The sequence below is a fragment of the Anticarsia gemmatalis genome, chromosome 15, assembly GCF_050436995.1.
Source record: "Anticarsia gemmatalis isolate Benzon Research Colony breed Stoneville strain chromosome 15, ilAntGemm2 primary, whole genome shotgun sequence".
NCBI lineage: Eukaryota > Metazoa > Arthropoda > Insecta > Lepidoptera > Erebidae > Anticarsia > Anticarsia gemmatalis.
In genome coordinates this window covers 3,802,820-3,820,881 of record NC_134759.1, presented here as the reverse complement: position 1 = coordinate 3,820,881, position 18,062 = coordinate 3,802,820, and the positions used below count along the sequence as shown (strand labels likewise).

General features: G+C 34.1%; 3 protein-coding genes and 1 non-coding gene across 4 annotated transcripts; 2 read left to right on the top strand and 2 right to left on the bottom strand.

The window, feature by feature from the left end:
- The first annotated feature begins 96 nt into the window (after positions 1-96).
- LOC142979087 (5S ribosomal RNA) lies at positions 97-215 on the top strand. Its single transcript, XR_012959797.1, has one exon. It is a non-coding gene; the product is annotated as a 5S ribosomal RNA (ribosomal RNA).
- A 149-nt stretch (positions 216-364) lies between these two features.
- On the bottom strand, positions 365-11,331 carry Aldh (Aldehyde dehydrogenase). Its single transcript, XM_076123321.1, has 11 exons — positions 11,099-11,331; positions 10,414-10,562; positions 10,106-10,202; positions 7,992-8,160; positions 4,899-5,047; positions 4,475-4,577; positions 3,001-3,177; positions 2,545-2,663; positions 2,132-2,296; positions 1,635-1,769; positions 365-1,290 (listed from the first exon to the last, which is right to left on the bottom strand). Exons 1-11 carry the CDS (start codon positions 11,195-11,197, stop codon positions 1,120-1,122), a joined length of 1,533 nt encoding a protein of 510 aa, XP_075979436.1. The 5' UTR covers positions 11,198-11,331; the 3' UTR covers positions 365-1,119.
- Positions 11,332-11,493: 162 nt separating this feature from the next.
- Positions 11,494-15,162, top strand: Dolk (Dolichol kinase). Its single transcript, XM_076123430.1, has 9 exons — positions 11,494-12,021; positions 12,148-12,398; positions 12,551-12,771; positions 12,972-13,160; positions 13,552-13,761; positions 14,011-14,085; positions 14,203-14,383; positions 14,497-14,574; positions 14,773-15,162. The coding sequence occupies exons 1-9, from the start codon at positions 11,897-11,899 to the stop codon at positions 14,919-14,921; spliced, it is 1,479 nt and encodes a 492-aa protein (XP_075979545.1). The 5' UTR covers positions 11,494-11,896; the 3' UTR covers positions 14,922-15,162.
- Positions 15,163-15,219: 57 nt separating this feature from the next.
- Positions 15,220-17,943, bottom strand: Sirt6 (sirtuin 6). The gene is made up of 6 exons (XM_076123431.1): positions 17,709-17,943; positions 17,469-17,596; positions 17,074-17,316; positions 16,664-16,837; positions 16,327-16,450; positions 15,220-16,052 (listed from the first exon to the last, which is right to left on the bottom strand). Exons 1-6 carry the CDS (start codon positions 17,772-17,774, stop codon positions 15,678-15,680), a joined length of 1,110 nt encoding a protein of 369 aa, XP_075979546.1. The 5' UTR covers positions 17,775-17,943; the 3' UTR covers positions 15,220-15,677.
- Positions 17,944-18,062: the final 119 nt, after the last annotated feature.

The window sequence follows — 18,062 nt, the reverse complement described above, 5'->3', positions numbered from 1 at the left end:
CGCCGATATCGCGATAATACATAATTTGGATGTTGAAAGCATAGAGCTGACGTTAAAAGTACGTGGATACTTTTCGATAATTTTAGCTCTGCTATCGCCAACGTCCATACCATGTTGAACACACCGGTTCTCGTCCGATCACCGAAGTTAAGCAACATCGGGCGCGGTTAGTACTTGGATGGGTGACCGCCTGGGAATACCGCGTGACGTTGGCTTTTGCAGTTTTGTTTTAAAGTCTTAATCATTTTTGTGCTAATAAACCATTATAATTTACTGTAAATTTATAAAATAACAAAATTTTATTTTCGTTTTCACGTAGCAGACATAGGTAAAATCAAAAAAGGGTTGATTTAAAAGAAATACATTATTTTAATTTGTGCAATTTTATTTAAAAATATAGTTTTAAAACGATTACAATCGTACATTAATTGTGGAAGACATTGAGTTTTTATAAAAAAAAGATAAGTCAGTATATAAGTTACAGAAAGTAGCACTTACAATACCATATCTATAAAACTAAGTTCTTAGAATGTTTGAATCTATAATAATATAACACATCGCAGCTGAAATGCAGAACAAAAAAATGTTTATAATGTTAAAAAACCTTTTTCACCTAAATTCATCAAGAATTTTGGATAACAATCACATTGTAGTTACAGTTCTTAACTGCTAGAATAACACTAACAATAACAAATGGCAACAAGAAGAAAGTACATACAAAATTATATTTGGTTATGAGAAACGCACTTTAGTAAAACCATTTCAGTCATAAATAATTGATGAGGCATATTTTTTGTGTGCTGAATAAAAGACACTGGCTGTTACTTACAATCTTAACGAAATATGTTTAATATTACATGATCGTGGGTTTAATTATCTTGAATTGATAAGATTTCCCGTTTTATATTAGACAATAGTCAGGCAAACGGAATAACTGCATTAGGTATATTCCTCCACATTTGTTAAGTTCATTTGGCATATAGTATGCCAGCATTGAAACAATTCAATCTTATTATTCGCATGAAAGCAACAGTTCTGTAGAGAAAAACCGATACACAGGTTCTTAACTACTGATGATAAATGAATGATTTATTTACAAAATGATATAAGACGTGGTATTCACGAGGTCTTCTCAGTGATTCTGGTGACGACAGCCTTCACTTCGGTGTAGTTCTTGATGCCGTAGGGTCCGTTCTCTCGGCCCACTCCGGACTGCTTGAAGCCACCGAACGGCACTTGGTTTGTGAATGCGTTGTAGTCGTTTACCCATACAGTGCCGGCGCGCAGTCTCTGTTTAAATAAATACAGTGGTCAGTTTATGAAAATAAATGTACTATAGACGTTGGTTAAGTTGATTCCACAAATACAATATTTTGGTAAGGTTGGGGTAATGACTTAAAATGCTTAGCTGACGGTGCCAGTTATTAAATGTTGTATCATTTGGAATTTTAGGATCACTCAATTTATTTTTATTGTGGGAATCGAACTCACAAACTCTCAACAACCTAAACTGCGTCGCAATAGCTGTCAACTTGAGTGTGGTCACTTCTTATAAATTATAGGCCTTTAATTAAATACAACATAACACTATGTATACTATTCTAACCACAAGCTTTTAAAATAAATATTCATACCTGGACCATGTAGTTAGCCGTGTCCAAATCCTTGGTGAAGATAGCAGCAGCGAGACCGTACTCTGTGTTGTTGGCGCGCTCGACCACCTCATCCATTGATTTGAACTTCAAGATCTGCTGCACGGGCCCGAAGATCTGGGAAAATACAAGAGATTCTAAATCAAGACCATTGGCGAGATACTATAACTACCATTCTTTCTTACTTATTTTATATAAAACACTACCCCATGTTAAAGTTTAAAGATAAGTTATTTACAAAATTTCACACCGTTCTCCATAAGAACCATTTTTTTCCATATTTCGGAAATAATGCCCGCTGTCCACTTGGACAGATCAGTCCACCTCAATAGAATTAATTTAAAAAATAGGTCCAGAGTTTAAATTATTTATGTTATGGTAAACTGACAAATTACATCATAATTGATCAAGTCATTTAATATTTCCTTTCTTCATTAATAATGAGGAAAGGAATATTAGTAGGTACCAACGATTTTTACCTCAGTCTTGGCGATGTCCATATCATCCTGTACATTACTGAACACGGTGGGCTCCACGAAGTACCCCACGTCGGAGGCCTTTCCTCCGCCGGTCACGAGGCGAGCGCCCTGCTTCTTGCCGCTCTCGATCAGACCCAAGATCTTTGAGTGCTGCTCAGCATCGATCTGAAAGTCATTTATTAAATTAAAAGTAGTCTTAAAAGTAGCACTGATGTTGGACTATAAAACTGAAAACAACGTATTTGAAACTGTGGTTTACTCGTTTACATAATATCTAACATAATTATAAAAACAATCTTAGCAAAACCCTATCGCAAGTAACAGAAGAAAGCGTTTTCTAGCCTCTGCGTATCCCTAGAAAGAGTGTGATTTTATGTTTGTCTAGAAAAAAGTAACAAAATATAACATAGTACCTGTGGTCCCTGTTCAGTGGTAGGTTTGAAGGGGTCTCCGACGACACGACGCTTGGCGCGCTCGCCCGCCAACTCTACGAACTTGTCGTAGATTGACTCGTGCACGAATGTACGAGATCCTGAAATGATAAAGCATAATAATATTGTTGCGACAGAAGGCATTAAAAGATCCAAAGAAGAATTTCGTTTATGATTATTCAGTATGATCATCGGAATAATTTTGCTGCCGGGAATCTTTGGTAAAAAAATTTAAATAACAACCGCCACATTCGTAGTCAAAAAAAGCTCAGTTTTTTTTTTGTGGACAATTATAGCTTCCTACTTAGTATTTTTTCTTTAAAGATCACATCTCACTAGGCAATGTAGACATGCTTTACTGATCTTAACACTTTTAATTTTGGCTTTAGATCATTCTGGTGCCTTATTATTAAACAGTTAATGAATGGTGCTACTAACCAGCAGTGCAGCACTGTCCCATGTTGTAGAAGAGTGCGAAGTGGGCGGTCTCGACCGCCTTCTCCAGGTCCACGTCTCCGAAGATGATGTTGGGAGACTTGCCGCCCAGCTCCAGTGTGATGCGCTTCACTGTGCCGGCCGCGCCGCGCTGAATCAACTTGCCCACCTCGGTTGAACCTGAGTACGTACATAATCACGTTAATACATTTTTTCATAACTCATTACTGGCTATTGTTACCAGATCCAAGATGATCATTTCCTGGACTTTTCTGGGGGCACGAAAGGAATCAGAGTTTTGGTCTCCGGTCTGAGACTACACTAGGTAAAAATGACCAAAGAAAATGGACGCAGTGTAACTTTGTAAGAAAATAGTATTATTTCCTTCCGGGACAGCAAACTAAAATTACTGAGACAGGACAATCCCGGAAATCTCGGCCATCTGGCAAACCTATGACTGAACCTCTGCTGGACCATGGTTTCCTCCGAAATTGACGCAGGAGTTAAACCTAGAGTCGTCAAAAAATGCGTCAAACAATTTTTAGGCATGCAAGGTTCCATCACGATGTTTTCTTTCAACTTTGTTAACAAGTGATAATTATTTCTAATTCACATAATAACTTCGAATACTCATTGGTGCCTTGCCTCGAGTTCGAATCATTTACATGTATGGGGTTATCAAAACTAATCTACGAATGTACCTATTAACAAGCATTTTATGTATAATCGATTTTTTTATTTGAACAACCCGTACCTACATCGATTGCTTTGTGTTTATACGAAATTATTATATCAACAAATTACAAGATAATATCACTTGCTATTTTCATATTTCCTGCTGACAATCACGATTGTGCGAATGAATTGAATGATAAGACGACATTTGGGCAGACATAGATGCTTTATCAAGTAAATTATGTAATATTTCGTGTGTATATTTGATTATTGTACTTGTTAAACTAAAAATAGACGGATTTAATGATCGATAATTGATTTTTAATAATCTTAGGTATAATATTGTAATTATGTACCTGCTTTATTACGTTATTTAATTATTTTATAACACAAACGACGTAGATGCATGCAACAACGCGCAAGACATCAGAATATTAATTTATGTGCATTGATATACATAAAATCATGCCTTTTTCCCATAGTGGTAAGAAGATACCATCAATTTATCGACTACAAATATGGTTTCACATGCCTTGGTTAACATGCAAAGGTGTAGGCAGAAAACACAACGACTCTTTTCTCGACCCGACAATTAAACCCAAAACCTTACAATGGGGATTGTTAATTTTTTTTTACATAGGTTTTTATTTTATTTTTTGAAAATATAGAGTATTTTAAGAAACTAATTTGAATATTTTAATTATAGCAACAATAGTTAACTACAAAACTGCATTAACTACGGATCGTAGGTACCTACACCTATTTTGTACGTAGTTAAATAACAGATAAGTAATGAACTTACCAGTGAATGCAATCTTGTCGACATCAGGGTGGTCCACGAGAGCTGCGCCGGCGTCACCGAAACCTGGCAACATGTTCACTACACCTTCAGGGAAACCTGCTTCCTGGAATATTAAACAGAACATTACTTTAATAAGTGTTTGGAGTAAATAAAAGTCGTTTTAGTTCAGATATTAGGACAGCTATAAGTGTGTGGATGGCTACATCCAAGGGTCTAATACTTTCGTAATGTTAGTACATACTGATGGATTGAGTGTCACTGATTCTAGCTAAACCAACAGAAGGGAGTTGGTACCTATATTTCGAAAAATACACAGATAATTTCCTGCATCTACCAAAGTTAGTTAGTCCCTACTTCCTATAGTTCCTATCACGGAAGATTTCTACGCGGACAAAGTCGCGAGCAGATGAATATGAAAGTGTACCTTGATTAGTTGTGCAATGTAAAGCGCGGTGAGTGGCGTCTGCTCGGCGGGCTTCATGACGATGGTGCAGCCGGCGGCCAGCGCGGGGCCCAGCTTCCACGCGGCCATCAGCAGCGGGAAGTTCCATGGGATGATCTGACCGCATACTCCTGCACAACACAATTGACATTAAATTATTAGAAGACTTGTTGTATTTAATTATTAGAAGTAAGTATTTATTGTGTTGCTATTCTTGCCACAGTTTTGCGACTCCAAATTTATCTATCGCCATTCGCAAACCATCTAAAATCATAACTTTTTTATACGGTAGGTAAGTAGATGTGTTACCTTCTAGGGTCACTTGTAAAGCATTTCAATACTAATGGGTTCTGAGTACAAGAGTAGTGATCACAAGGGCTTAGATTTAATTTCTAATTTTAGTGCTGGAATTATTTTGTACACAATCATAACGTTAGAAAAACGGCAATGTATATTATATTAACATTGGTTACTGTGCAACATTACGTATAACACACAACATACGTATAAGGTAAACAAAGTCAAACAATAGGAAGTAAATAAATCAGATGTCTATTTTTATGTATTGGCAACGAGGTGTTAAATAATTGCTAAACCAAAAGATAAGGCGATATGTTCTTAAACATTCTATTATTATTTGCTATGAGCATGTGATGTCGTGTTTGGTTTCAAAAAGATTACATCTTGACCTACAGCACCTCTAGATAGTGACTGATAGCGCGAACAAAACTGTTTACTTTGTTTAATAATATCGATAATATGACATAATAGTGTTTTACAAGCAGCAATTAATGAAGTAGGTAAAAATATCTAAAAATTCTACTAATGTTATAAAGAAAGTTTGTAAGTATAAAGAGTTATGTGTGTTGTTACACTTGTTACTCTTTCACGGATTTGGATGAAACTTGTTTCACTGATGACTTTTTATCTCCGAAAATCTTTTCATGCTGATCATTTAAATGCTTAGCTAAGTATCTAATGTAATCTCAGCTCTTCCTACACAAAGTTATGCAAGTCTTCGATTCTCAACGATTTAAGTCTTCAAGCGATTACCATCATGCGAGCTATTATTATGGTTCGTTCACAAGTATTATTTTATTGATATGTTATTTCTTGGTTCGTCATACGTTTGTCGGTATGGCATTGTTAAGGTATAGGATTCCAGGTAACACCAACTATAATTAATAATTTATGATTAAAGTACTATAGCTACCTAAATACCTAATTGATAGCATAATTTATCTTTTACGCATAATACAACAATGACTTCGCAATAAATATCCCGAGATGAAAATATTATTATATTTTGTCATGGATGTAAAGATAACAGAAATAAGCTACATCATCCTACATTTGTTTTAAAAAATAATTGAGGAAAATTATTTGCTTATAATACCGTTTTATGCTAACTTTAGGTGGGTAGTTAGTTATGACAATAATAAAGTAGGCCATAACTCATGAAGTGCATAGGCCTTTACATAGAAATTTACAGTCGCTATTCTACTCATACCGCCGTATTGGTAGACTGGCATTAACTTGTTTTAAGAACCTTTTATAGTTTGTCAAACGGTTTGTTGCTAACAACTGTGTATTTAAGTTTAGGCCCTAGTTAAGTTGGTGAACAAGGCGCTATCTTGAACACCAATCTTCAGAGGATAAATATACCAGTGGAACATTAATAGGTCAATAACCATACGAATAAATTACAACTTAAATGACTATTCCACCAATAAAACAGGTGATATTTGTAGGCAACATAATAATTGCTTCACACATTATCTAAGATGATACAGCATAAATTCGGACGTGGAAATATTCGTTATATCGGCGATTATGTAACTAAGACAGATAAAAACTAAAACATATGATATTCACGATGTTAAATTAATTATTATTAGACGATTAACGTATGCGTAGATTGCGTACACGAGTAATGCCCGACTTATTGCTGTGGGCCGCAGACCAAGCATACCTATTAAATTATTTAATGAATGCTCTTTACTGAAATGTTTTCCATAAACTAACGATATCACCTGTTCAGAAAGGTGAAAACTTATAATCAATTATGAAGTGAGGGTATGTTATGAAAAGATTGGGAGCTTCTGTTCTTCCTAAGTACAGGATTAAGTTAGGACAATGAGACCTAAAGAGTTAGGATAGTAGTACTTTAATATGAACAGAAATGAAAGAGAGGTTTTCTTTACATCGTGATTATTACCTAGTCAAAGCTTTTCAAGTTGCCTCAAATCATATAACTTAATTGGCTCTATGAACTATCTTATCTGATCAAATAGACTATCACATGCATATCCAAAAACAAAGCCTTTTATCATACTATATAGTCGCGTTGTTTACATTATCTAATCGACTAATAAAACATGAGTATATACGGTAATATGGTAACGTTTGAAAATAAATGCGGATTACAATAAGTGCCGTTTGCAAATAGACGTGGTCAACGTTTCTATGTTTATCTGATTATTGATGTTATCAAAACATTATGCATATGTTCCACCAGTATTTTTTGATAAACATGTTTAAGTATTTTCCTTTTATGTTTTTAGTTTTTGTCGAGTCACTTTTCAGTGACTGTAGTGTTTATTTATAATTTCTTTAGCAGATGTAGGAAATGGCGCTACTGTACCTACAATACGACAACTAAGTAGACCCGTGTGCATCTTAGCGGTTGGCAGGTATACAAATCTTACAATTTGAGCATCAGTGTCTTGCAGGAAGGTAGCTGACGGTGACCTGATTGTTACAGCTACATTATTTTGGAAATACACAGAATGATTTATCTAAATAAGTATGTTTAAATCATGCGTGCCAAGGCTCTCTAAAAAAATGTTGGACTATAGCGATGATTTACTCTTTACGTGACAACATAGTACATATATACAGAGTATAATAATTAGACCAGTGGTTCCCAACCAGTGGTCCGTGGAAGTCAAAATATGGACCGCCAATGTTTTTAAAATTAAACATTTTCAGGATGATTGTGGTCCCTGCTAGCAAGAATAATATAAAGGTGGTCCCGGACTAAGAAAAGGTTGGGAACCCCTGAACTAGACTTACCGACAGGTTCGTGGCGAGTGTACGCGTGGTAGGGTCCATCAGCGGGCAGCACCATGCCGTGGTTCTTGTCGGCCCAGCCGGCGTAGTAGCGCAGGTTCTTCACCACGCCCGCCAGGTCGCCGTAGTACGCCGCCGCGTAAGGCTTGCCGTTGTCCAGGGTCTCCAGACTCTAGAACAATATTGAACAACTTTTATAACAGTGGTAGGTTTTTGAAGCTTAGTGCGTAGACCTAAATAGGTGTTCGATAACGATACAATACACAGCTTATCTAAATGTTGAGGTTCGTTCTGAGATCATAATTAACTCCATTAGATGCGTATTTGCGATTAAAAATGAGAAAAACTTATAACATATTAGTGGGAGTATGACTTCATTCATAGTAGCTATAAGGTTATCAAATATTTCATTTCGCTTACAATTTTTTACTTGTCCAAATATTATTGCGTTCTGGTGCGAATACTACTTACTAATAGATGCTAACAACGCTAAATTGCTTCAACCAAATCAATATTGTTTCAATATCTAGGATGTTATAGCAAAGTAACTGTTTACAGCAATACTATGTTACTTTACTGAAGAAAAATATTTTCATACATATGTACCTACCTACTTACTAAATAAATTCTACTGTATAAGTTATTAAAAATACTAAACATTTTGGATTCGTTTACAGATTAAGTTTTCCATTTTACATAAGTACTTACGTAGTGTAGGTAGTGTAGGTAGGTACAGATGTAATAATATCATCGTTCTAAGTACTTCTACGATGTATAGGTACCTACCTACAAATAGATGTAGGTACTTGATTTTGAAATACCTACCTAATGAAATTCTATTCGCAAGTTGAATAGCAAGTAGTTCAGACAGGTTCCACTTATTGCAATACAGAGTTGAATGTACGATGAAATACTACTTGTTATCTCAATTGCATGTCCAGTATGTAGGTACTTACGTTATAAATATAACTAAGTTATTTTAGAAACACATGGAGTGTTGTCGCGAGTCCATATGTGCACACAAACGACAATTACAGTGTGCTCTATGCATTTACATTTTGTTTTAAATAAATTTCAATTTAAACGTTATTTTATTCTAATTATTTGGCTCTTCAACGTTTGGTCTTATTAGAAGTCAACGAAACGAACACAAGATTTAAAATGTTTTAAGAATTTACGGTCTGTTTATTATAATGATTTTGATTTGAATACTTATTATCTGATATTTTGAAGTCTGTCTGTTTGGTTTATTATTGTATTCATACAAAACGTCAACTATAGTCCAGACTTTAGTTCTTTTAAAGTTTCTAGTATTCACATATTTATATGACGGTTTAAAACTAAGATTGTCGAGATGATTAACAACTTACGTTTGTTAAGAAAATGAATAGTTTTTGCACTTGTTTCTAGGCAGATATAACGAGCTAATAATCGTAAAAGCCTCGACATGCTACGATTACCACATGAGGCAAATATTATAAGTAGGTAGGTAGGTATCTACTAAACTAGCAAAACAAACAAGTTTTTAAATATGGTGCTTTTTATAATTTGGCTTTGTTATTTACGACTTAACGTAAATAAACTTAACCTTATATTCGCCTATTCATAATACATAAATTTGCTTGATCATGATCACATTTATGAAGGAAAAGAAAAGCAAGAAAGATTATCCATTTTTAGTTCGCGGTTTTTTTTTACATTTGACTAGTGTTAGCAGTAGGTATCAGATACCTTCTGGAATTACTGAAAACTGGGTAATTATAATGAAATCGTCAAATAATGTAGCATGAAAAAATTACACTGACAGGTGCACAATAAAATAAATCGATTGATGGACGGCACAATGCAACTCTGATAACGTAACTTAGCAATTTGTGCATAATCTTGTACCTACGTAATGTTTTTATCGATGCTATATCACAGTAAAGCGATAGTGAGAGAGTCATTTAGTAGGTACTTATTGTTTATTTCTGTCGCTTCATAAATTAATATGCAGGGAATGTGTCATTTAAGAATTGGAATAGAAATTAACATAAAAAAAATAAATTGTTGTTACCAGGCTTTACGCATTTTGTCGAATTATACCTAAATTTGGTATTATTAAAAGTAGGTCTTACCGCCAAGTAAGTCCTGTCCCTCTCAATGAGATCAGCCAGCTTGTTGATCAAGACCCCGCGCTCTGACGCGTCCATCTTCCTCCATGGGGAGCCGAACCTAAATCATACAATTATTAATTAAATGTGAGCATAAGCACCTTTATTTCTAATTTTTTAAGCTAGGTACCTAGGTATATTTTAGTAGTTAGTTTAATCATCCATTTTTTTCGAATCTATTAAAAAATAGGTCGGTCGCTTTTTAGACGAAAGGCAGGAAATAAGAAGGTATCTAAGTAATATGTTGATATTGGTGATGTTTTGGTACTTACTTGAAGGCATCCTTAGCGGCTTTGACAGCCCTGTCCACGTCAGCCTTGCTGGCTTGCTGGACATCAGCGATAACCTTGCCGGTGGCAGGGTTCTCTGTCTGGAAGGTCTTGCCGTCCGAGGACTTCACCCACTCATTGTTGATGAACAGCTACGAGGAAAATTTTAACCATATAACTTGCGAAATAAGATAAGCATACCTACCTACTTACGATTTACTTATGCCCAATTTATATTAAGGAATAAATGTTTATCCCTATGATGACCTTGAATATGCGAAAACAAAACCATTTTTTTATTGATCTGAGTAATTTGAGTATACCAAATACTCCATTAAAAATTATTGTAAGCAAGTAGTGTATGTAGATCGCATTATCAGTTAGTAAATAAGTCTGACAGCATGAATAGCCTTGAAGATACAAAACAGTATTCACATTTCACATACGTGTGTGGGCACTATACCGGCGAAACGCCGGTAGATAACCTTGGCATTGATCGCGGCGCCGGCTATTTGGCTAAATAACACCATTGTGTGGAAGATTACACACGTGTGCACACACAAAAAATATTTAAACCAATTTTTATGAAATGTATTGTCTATCATGTTAATTTCATTCGGGAAAAATCTGAACAGATCCAATGAAATTGGGTACATCCAACCGAATCGCAATATAATAAAATACGAACCCCGGTGTATAGAATTTCTGGATTGGTATGCGGGGCCGGTGCAGCAGCCGTCGCAAATCTAGCCTTCTGTTGAATAGCTTTGCTAATTTGTCGTAACATGTTGTTATGTAAACTCACGTCCTCTTAACAGAAATATCAACACCGAACTGCGGGCGGGTGTCGGGCGGCGATATGCGCAAGTGGAGCGACGAGGAAGGGGGAAGGCAGGGGAAGGCAAGATTCCAAACGTTCCCGCGTCTGCCGGCTTCTGATAACAACGATTAAAATCTGTCAGTGTCAACTGGCATCTGTCATTGGCCGTCACTGTTTGCTATTGACATTAGCCCAGCGAGACAGCTTATTTTAATGCTGCACTAACTCAAAGTCGGAATAGATCAAATTGAGATATAAAGTCTCTCAATACTTTGTAATTATCTGCTTATAATGAAATTGAATTTGGATACACATTCATTAAAAACAACTGAGCTTTTCTGTTCTATTCCCGGGAGTACTAAATTAGTGGATAATGTGGACATTGCCCTACTTAATCTTTTGCAATGCCATAAGCATGTGGTACGGACTACTGAAGAACGCGCGTGAGCGTGAGGCTTATACCTATATAATCTTAGTATAAACGAATATTTTTAATAATAATCTGCTTTTGCCCAGCACCAATTATTACTTTTAACGTCAAAGTCAACAATGTCAATATTATTATTTTGAACATTTGATTTTGACACTTTTATTTTGCGATGGGTTGAACTTTGTAAGTTCCGCTCCGTGATTCAAAATTTTAAATTAAATGTGATACTATAATAAATGGCGGCAAATAAAGAAAACTTTGACTTATTGGAGAAGTTAGAAAACTTAAGTATTTTCCGACTTTGTAAGTTTATTGAAAACCATATAACAACAAATCTCATGGAAGGCGGTATTGAAACCAGGTAAAACCTGCACTTTGAACTTCTTTATCGCATCATACTCGTAATGTTTCTAATTTATTGCAAATGGATCAATATTATGACATATCATTTATTTTTTAAATATTTTAATGGCTAATTATTTTTCAGGCCAGCCAACTCAAATGGACTATGGAGTTGCATCCTTCTGCCAACTATATTAGTTTTATACTCTCTAGGATACAATGTATCATTATTATATAAAATAATGGCATGTTTATCTGTAGGCATGCTGTTTTATTGCATTTTGTTTAGTATTTTTTTGAGTGTATCCTGTATGGTGTTGAAAGATAATATTTATGGAGGATGTGTGGCATCAAGCTTTATATCAGCAATATTAATGTATACAGTTTTAGACCAGGGTAAGTGCATTTAAAATAATAAACAATTTACAAGTTATTCATTTCAAAATTTCATTCAGTAAAATAATTGTGATAGCAGTGTAGTAGGTACATTGATTTATTATTCTTCAGTTTCCTGATTGATTGATAAAGGGTTTTTCTTTTCTTTTCAGAGCTCTGGTTTTCAGTAGTATATTCAATGTTAATAATGCACATATTCAGTTTACTACTAAGGAATGCTCTGACTAAGTTTCCTAAGACATTCACAATTGGGGAGGCTATGATTGTTGTACAGGGTATTACACTATTCCTTGTCATGACCTGCTTCAGAGCATACTACAAAATTGGTGATAAAAGTGACGAGCAAATGGAATTTGTTTATTCTGTCAATTTTGTAAGTATCAGCTGCTAATGTTTGTGAATGCTTTAAATAATAATTAATGCCCAAATTACGTAACTAGAATATTAATAATTCAAATTAAAATCTATTTTTGTTAGTCCATATCTGACCACCCTAACATCTTATGGCTACTTTAATCTTTCACTTTTACAATGGTTGTTAAATTATGAATTAATGTGTGTTTGTTATTTCAGACAATATTAACAACAGTGGGGATTATTGTCATAGCACTTACATTAATGGAGGAGAGTGAAAGGAACTTAAAATCACTTAGTTATGTTGTAAGCATTGCTGGGACATATGCATTAGTGATGCTCCATATGCTTGTAGGAGTTGATTGCATTATTAAACTTGCAAGTTACATTTTATTAGATGTCAAGAAGGTGAGTGAACTATTTTAAAATGATACATAAAACTATTTATTTCATAATTAATTAGTAATTAAAACAGCTGTTGCAGGGCTTTGACCCTTGTCCTTGCATTTTTCGCTAAAACTTTAATGTATTATTCATTAAGTTTTGAATTAAACAAGTAAATTTTTAATTTTATTTTTACTTTCTGGCTAAATGCTGGTCTGTTGCCCATAATACAGTATAGCACAAGCAACAAATACATATTAGCCACAGGTTTAGGCTTCATATCAAGCATGTAGTACCTAATAGATTTTAATAGAGATTTTATTTTATTATTGTGTATTTCCAATAGTAATTTAAATTTTAGTTTGATCATACCTACAAGTTTTCAACCAATTATCACTTTATTTATTTTTTTCAGGTGGGACTGTTCTCAATTTGGTTACTCATGTCCATATTCGCTGGTTTTGTCATATATTTCCGAACACGCATACAAGCTAAAGCTAGCACTGTGACTAGGAAGAGCTTCCACATTCTGGCCTCTGTAGTGTTTCTCACTGGAATCATTTATGATGTACACTTGATTACACTTGCTGCTGGGTTTGGACTAGGATTGTTGATCTTTGTTGAGGTACATGGTTTTTAAATATAGTTCTTTTTTCTGTTAGAGTTCTTCTAAGATACAGGAATTTAATTTAGTTGTCTGACTACTTTTAACTAAGTAGGTACAGTCACTTTATATCAAGCAAGCATGAATCAAAAAGCGCATATGTAAATATAACGCGTTCTGCGATCTTCCCTCTGAACTACTCTGACTAACAAAACTTGTGTTTAACGATTTACGTCCGTCGATAGCTTAATGTGAATGTTAACATTCCAGACCCTAAGGAAGGCTGATATCGATCCAATATCTCCACAGTTGCAGGCAGCATTTGATGTTTATAGTGATGAAAAGGTATCGTAATGAACCCAAATATATTGTGTTTTAAGATCTCACTCAAGCATTTTGTTGAAGCTTTTAAATAAAGGTAAAGATTTTGTACCTAAATAATGTTCCGGTTTTTTTTTCCAGGATGTTGGTTATTTCGCTATGACGCCAGTTTACCTGTATGTCGGTCTAGCATGCCCATTGATATTAGTGCCGGTACATACCGGCCACCAGCTAGAACTATTGAGTGGAGTTCTATCTATTGGAGTAGGCGACACGGCTGCTAGTTGGTTCGGCTCCAAATATGGCTTTAATAAATGGTCAGGTAGGCAATGTCTTCTGTAATAAATATAGAAATTTGATGACAATAGATTTTTATGTTTGCCTGAATTTATTTGCCTTTATTCCCTGTTATATTTGTTGTTGATTTTATTTCAGATGGTCATAAATCATTACAGGGGACATCATTTAATATCATATCACAAATAGCTGTAGTGTATGTTCTCGAAATGTTTGGTAAGTTCAAACTTTTTATACTACATCAGTTTTTGGTCACATAAAGCTTTTTCTGTCTTTCCTCAGATCGTAATCTATCCTCTACCAAATTACATTGATGTATTTCTTAAGTCCAATAATTTAGTTGATAGGTTAACCGACTGGCAAACAGTTAATCTGTATATGGATAATTATAATAATGCATATTATTCTTTACAGAAATATTTGCAGTGCCCAATGGTCTGTTCAAGATCATGTTTGTTGGAACAGTTACAGGTTTGGTTGAAGCTAAAACTGATCAGATTGACAATTTGATATTACCACTAGTTACTGTTATTGCATTTCAAATTGTTGGTATGTTTATCTAAATGTGGAGATTTTAGTATTTATTATTTATTTAACTGTGGAGTTGTTATGAATGCCCTTTTTGTATTTGAATGTAAAAAACATAAATAATTTAAAATGAAACTATGAACCAATGTGATAGCTAAAATTAAAAAAAAAACTAAACAAAAATTGATGCCATTTTTTTTTTACTTTTATACATTAATATTGAATTAAATTATTGGGTGGCACATTGTAGATGTTAGAAATATAAAAAAGAGGTTTTATACATTCCAGATTATTCCTATACCAAAGAATAGGTAATATTGTAAATAAAACATATTTTTATAAAATAAATTATTTATTTACGTATTTTCGCTTTTCATTTCAATGTAAAATAAATGCTTCCATTATACTTATTCGCTGGGTTATTTATCATAATTATTTAAGAGGGACATCACAAATGTGCTATATTTACTACACCTTAGATTATATTATAGATACTGTACTTATTAATCCTGATTAAAATTGTATCTAATATCATTGCAAAATATTTAGTGATTGAAAACTTTTAATGGTAATGATTACATACTTTTGAAACACAACATTGATAATAATCAATACTAACTTTTTTACTCCTGAATCTCACAGGTTTGTTTTGTCTGACAAAACTATATTACTCAAACATTGATACTAAGTTTCATGGAAAAGGAAACCTTCAATATTAATACTTATTACTAATCTAGGAAATTGCTATACTGGCTTAGAAATATTGCATAATACTATTGTACTATTAAGTACTATGAAGGAGTACTTATTTCTTCATTAGCTTCAGTTTTTATTTCCTCAGTAATACCATTCTCTTCCTTAACATCCAGTTTAATAACTTTCGATTTATCATCACTAGCAACACCATTCACTGTTACCTCATCACTATTTCTCTTGCTTTTAACCAAAATCCTTTTTTTCTTAACACCTTTGCACTTTGATTTAAAAATCTTTTCTAATTGCATGACATCTCTTCTGTCTATGGTCCAGTCGATAATGGCGGCATCTGCCCTTTTAATTGGGTTGTATTCTTCACTGTATGTAGGTATTTCTATGCCTAATATGTTCATTACCTTTTCTAGTATGTCGTCCACATAATAATTTATTATTAAGTCAGCTTTGTTGTCCTGTAAACATAATATTAACTTTGTGAGGTGCAAAAAGGATTTATAAGAACAGCAAACTTTAGGCCCTATAAGCTACTATAAAGAGTAGCAAATGTAAAGTTCCTTAGGATTATATCTATAGAAATCATTTCTGGGGTAGTATTACTATTGATATAATTCAAACAGTATTCTTTGAAAACTCCTTACTTAGAATGTTGCAGAAGTAACTCTCCATATATATTTAAGCTTTATAGAGCTGTGACACTTTGCTTTAATTGTAATACACAATACTTACATGTTTAGTAGATTGTAAATTACAAATGACTAGTTTCCCTCCATACTTCACTGTCTCTATAGGTAGATTACCACTTGGTACTATTTGAAGAGTTGTCCCTAAGCATATACTTAGATCTGCAATACTGGAACAAATAAAATGATAATGATCAAATTACTAGACTAAGCACTGGCAATCAACTGAAGTCAAGTTTTTAGTGAAAAGGATAATAGGCAAATAAACAGAATACCTTATTAAATTGGCCCTCTGTACACATGACTTAGTCATTCTAAATAGCATTTTCTAAGACAAACAGGTATAAATTTTGTGAGCTTTTTTTTATTGTTATGAAACATACCTTGAATGCCACTCAGCCATCAGCAGGTCATTCTCTGGAAGACTATGTTCCCAGTCCAGCACTCCATCATACAACCTGCCCCTGCAAGGTCTGCCGGTCACATGCTCAGCTGCACAAGGTACACCACTGCACTTCTTACCTACTGTTTCTACTGGACAACTCCTTACAAATTGTCTGAAAAATGTTATTGTTAACATCAGGAAAACGGCATCTTATCTTTGCCAAATGCTTATTTAAATTATATATTAAAAAATTTATGGTAAAGTTGTCTATGCCCTTTCCTACAATATAAACAAATGCACTCAGTACTGCTACATGATATCATAGAAAAAAGTGTTAGCAGAGAAAACATAATAAGCAGAATAAGCAACTTTTTGAAATATATATAAAAATAGTAGAAAAAATATAACCTTTTACACAAATTACATTCATCAATAAACATATTTCCATGTAATTCAGCTAAATATTTCCTTGGCAGTCCAGACTTTAGGTGTAGTCCATCTATATTCTGACTGACAATGTATTGAACTTTATTACATTCTACTAGTTTCTTCAGTATCATGTGGGTCTTGGTGGGAAGGGCATCAGCAAATGAAATGTTGGTTGTTGGTCTTTTGCCTTCTCTCTCCAGTGTCCAGACTCCATTAGGACCCCTGAAAAATTATGAGAATGGAAATTGATGCATGCAAAAAAAATAAGTTAAATATTTTTGGTTTGTAAGAATGGATCATTTATTTATATATTCAGGAAACAAACAGATATAATTAGAAATGCTGGTAATACACTAATAATTAAACTTTGTTACCTAAAGTCTGGAATTCCTGCCGACGTACTGATGCCGGCTCCTGTATGTACCACAACATGCTTCGCTTGTTCTATAAATTGAGCTAATAACTCGCAATTCTTATTGAATTTCTCCAACGAATCAAACTTCTGCAATTATACGAGAATAATACATCTGTTTTAATGTACTAAATATGGACTTTAACTATTAACGTCTCACATTAACATAATAAATAAAAAACAAATTGTTTATCTCATTTACCTCGGGAACTCCTAAGATGCCTTTATTTTCATACGGCGAAAGACCATCTGCATAATTGCAGGACATTATGAACTTAACTGAACTACTTCTACTCAAATTGTATGCTATCTAATTATAGCAATAGTCCGCTGTTATCTTATATCGGTGCATTTATCATGTTAAAGTTCTATTCACAAAAAACCCAAACGAACTTCGAAAGCTGAGCGCAAACTCTCAAAAACATCAAATCAAACATTTGAAATTGTCATTTTGACAACTGATGTAGATATCAAAAATCTATTGCTAAAATGATATACAAAATCGACTACTTAAACTTTTTGGTCTTTGTAGTTAGTATATTCGTCGAAGAGATAC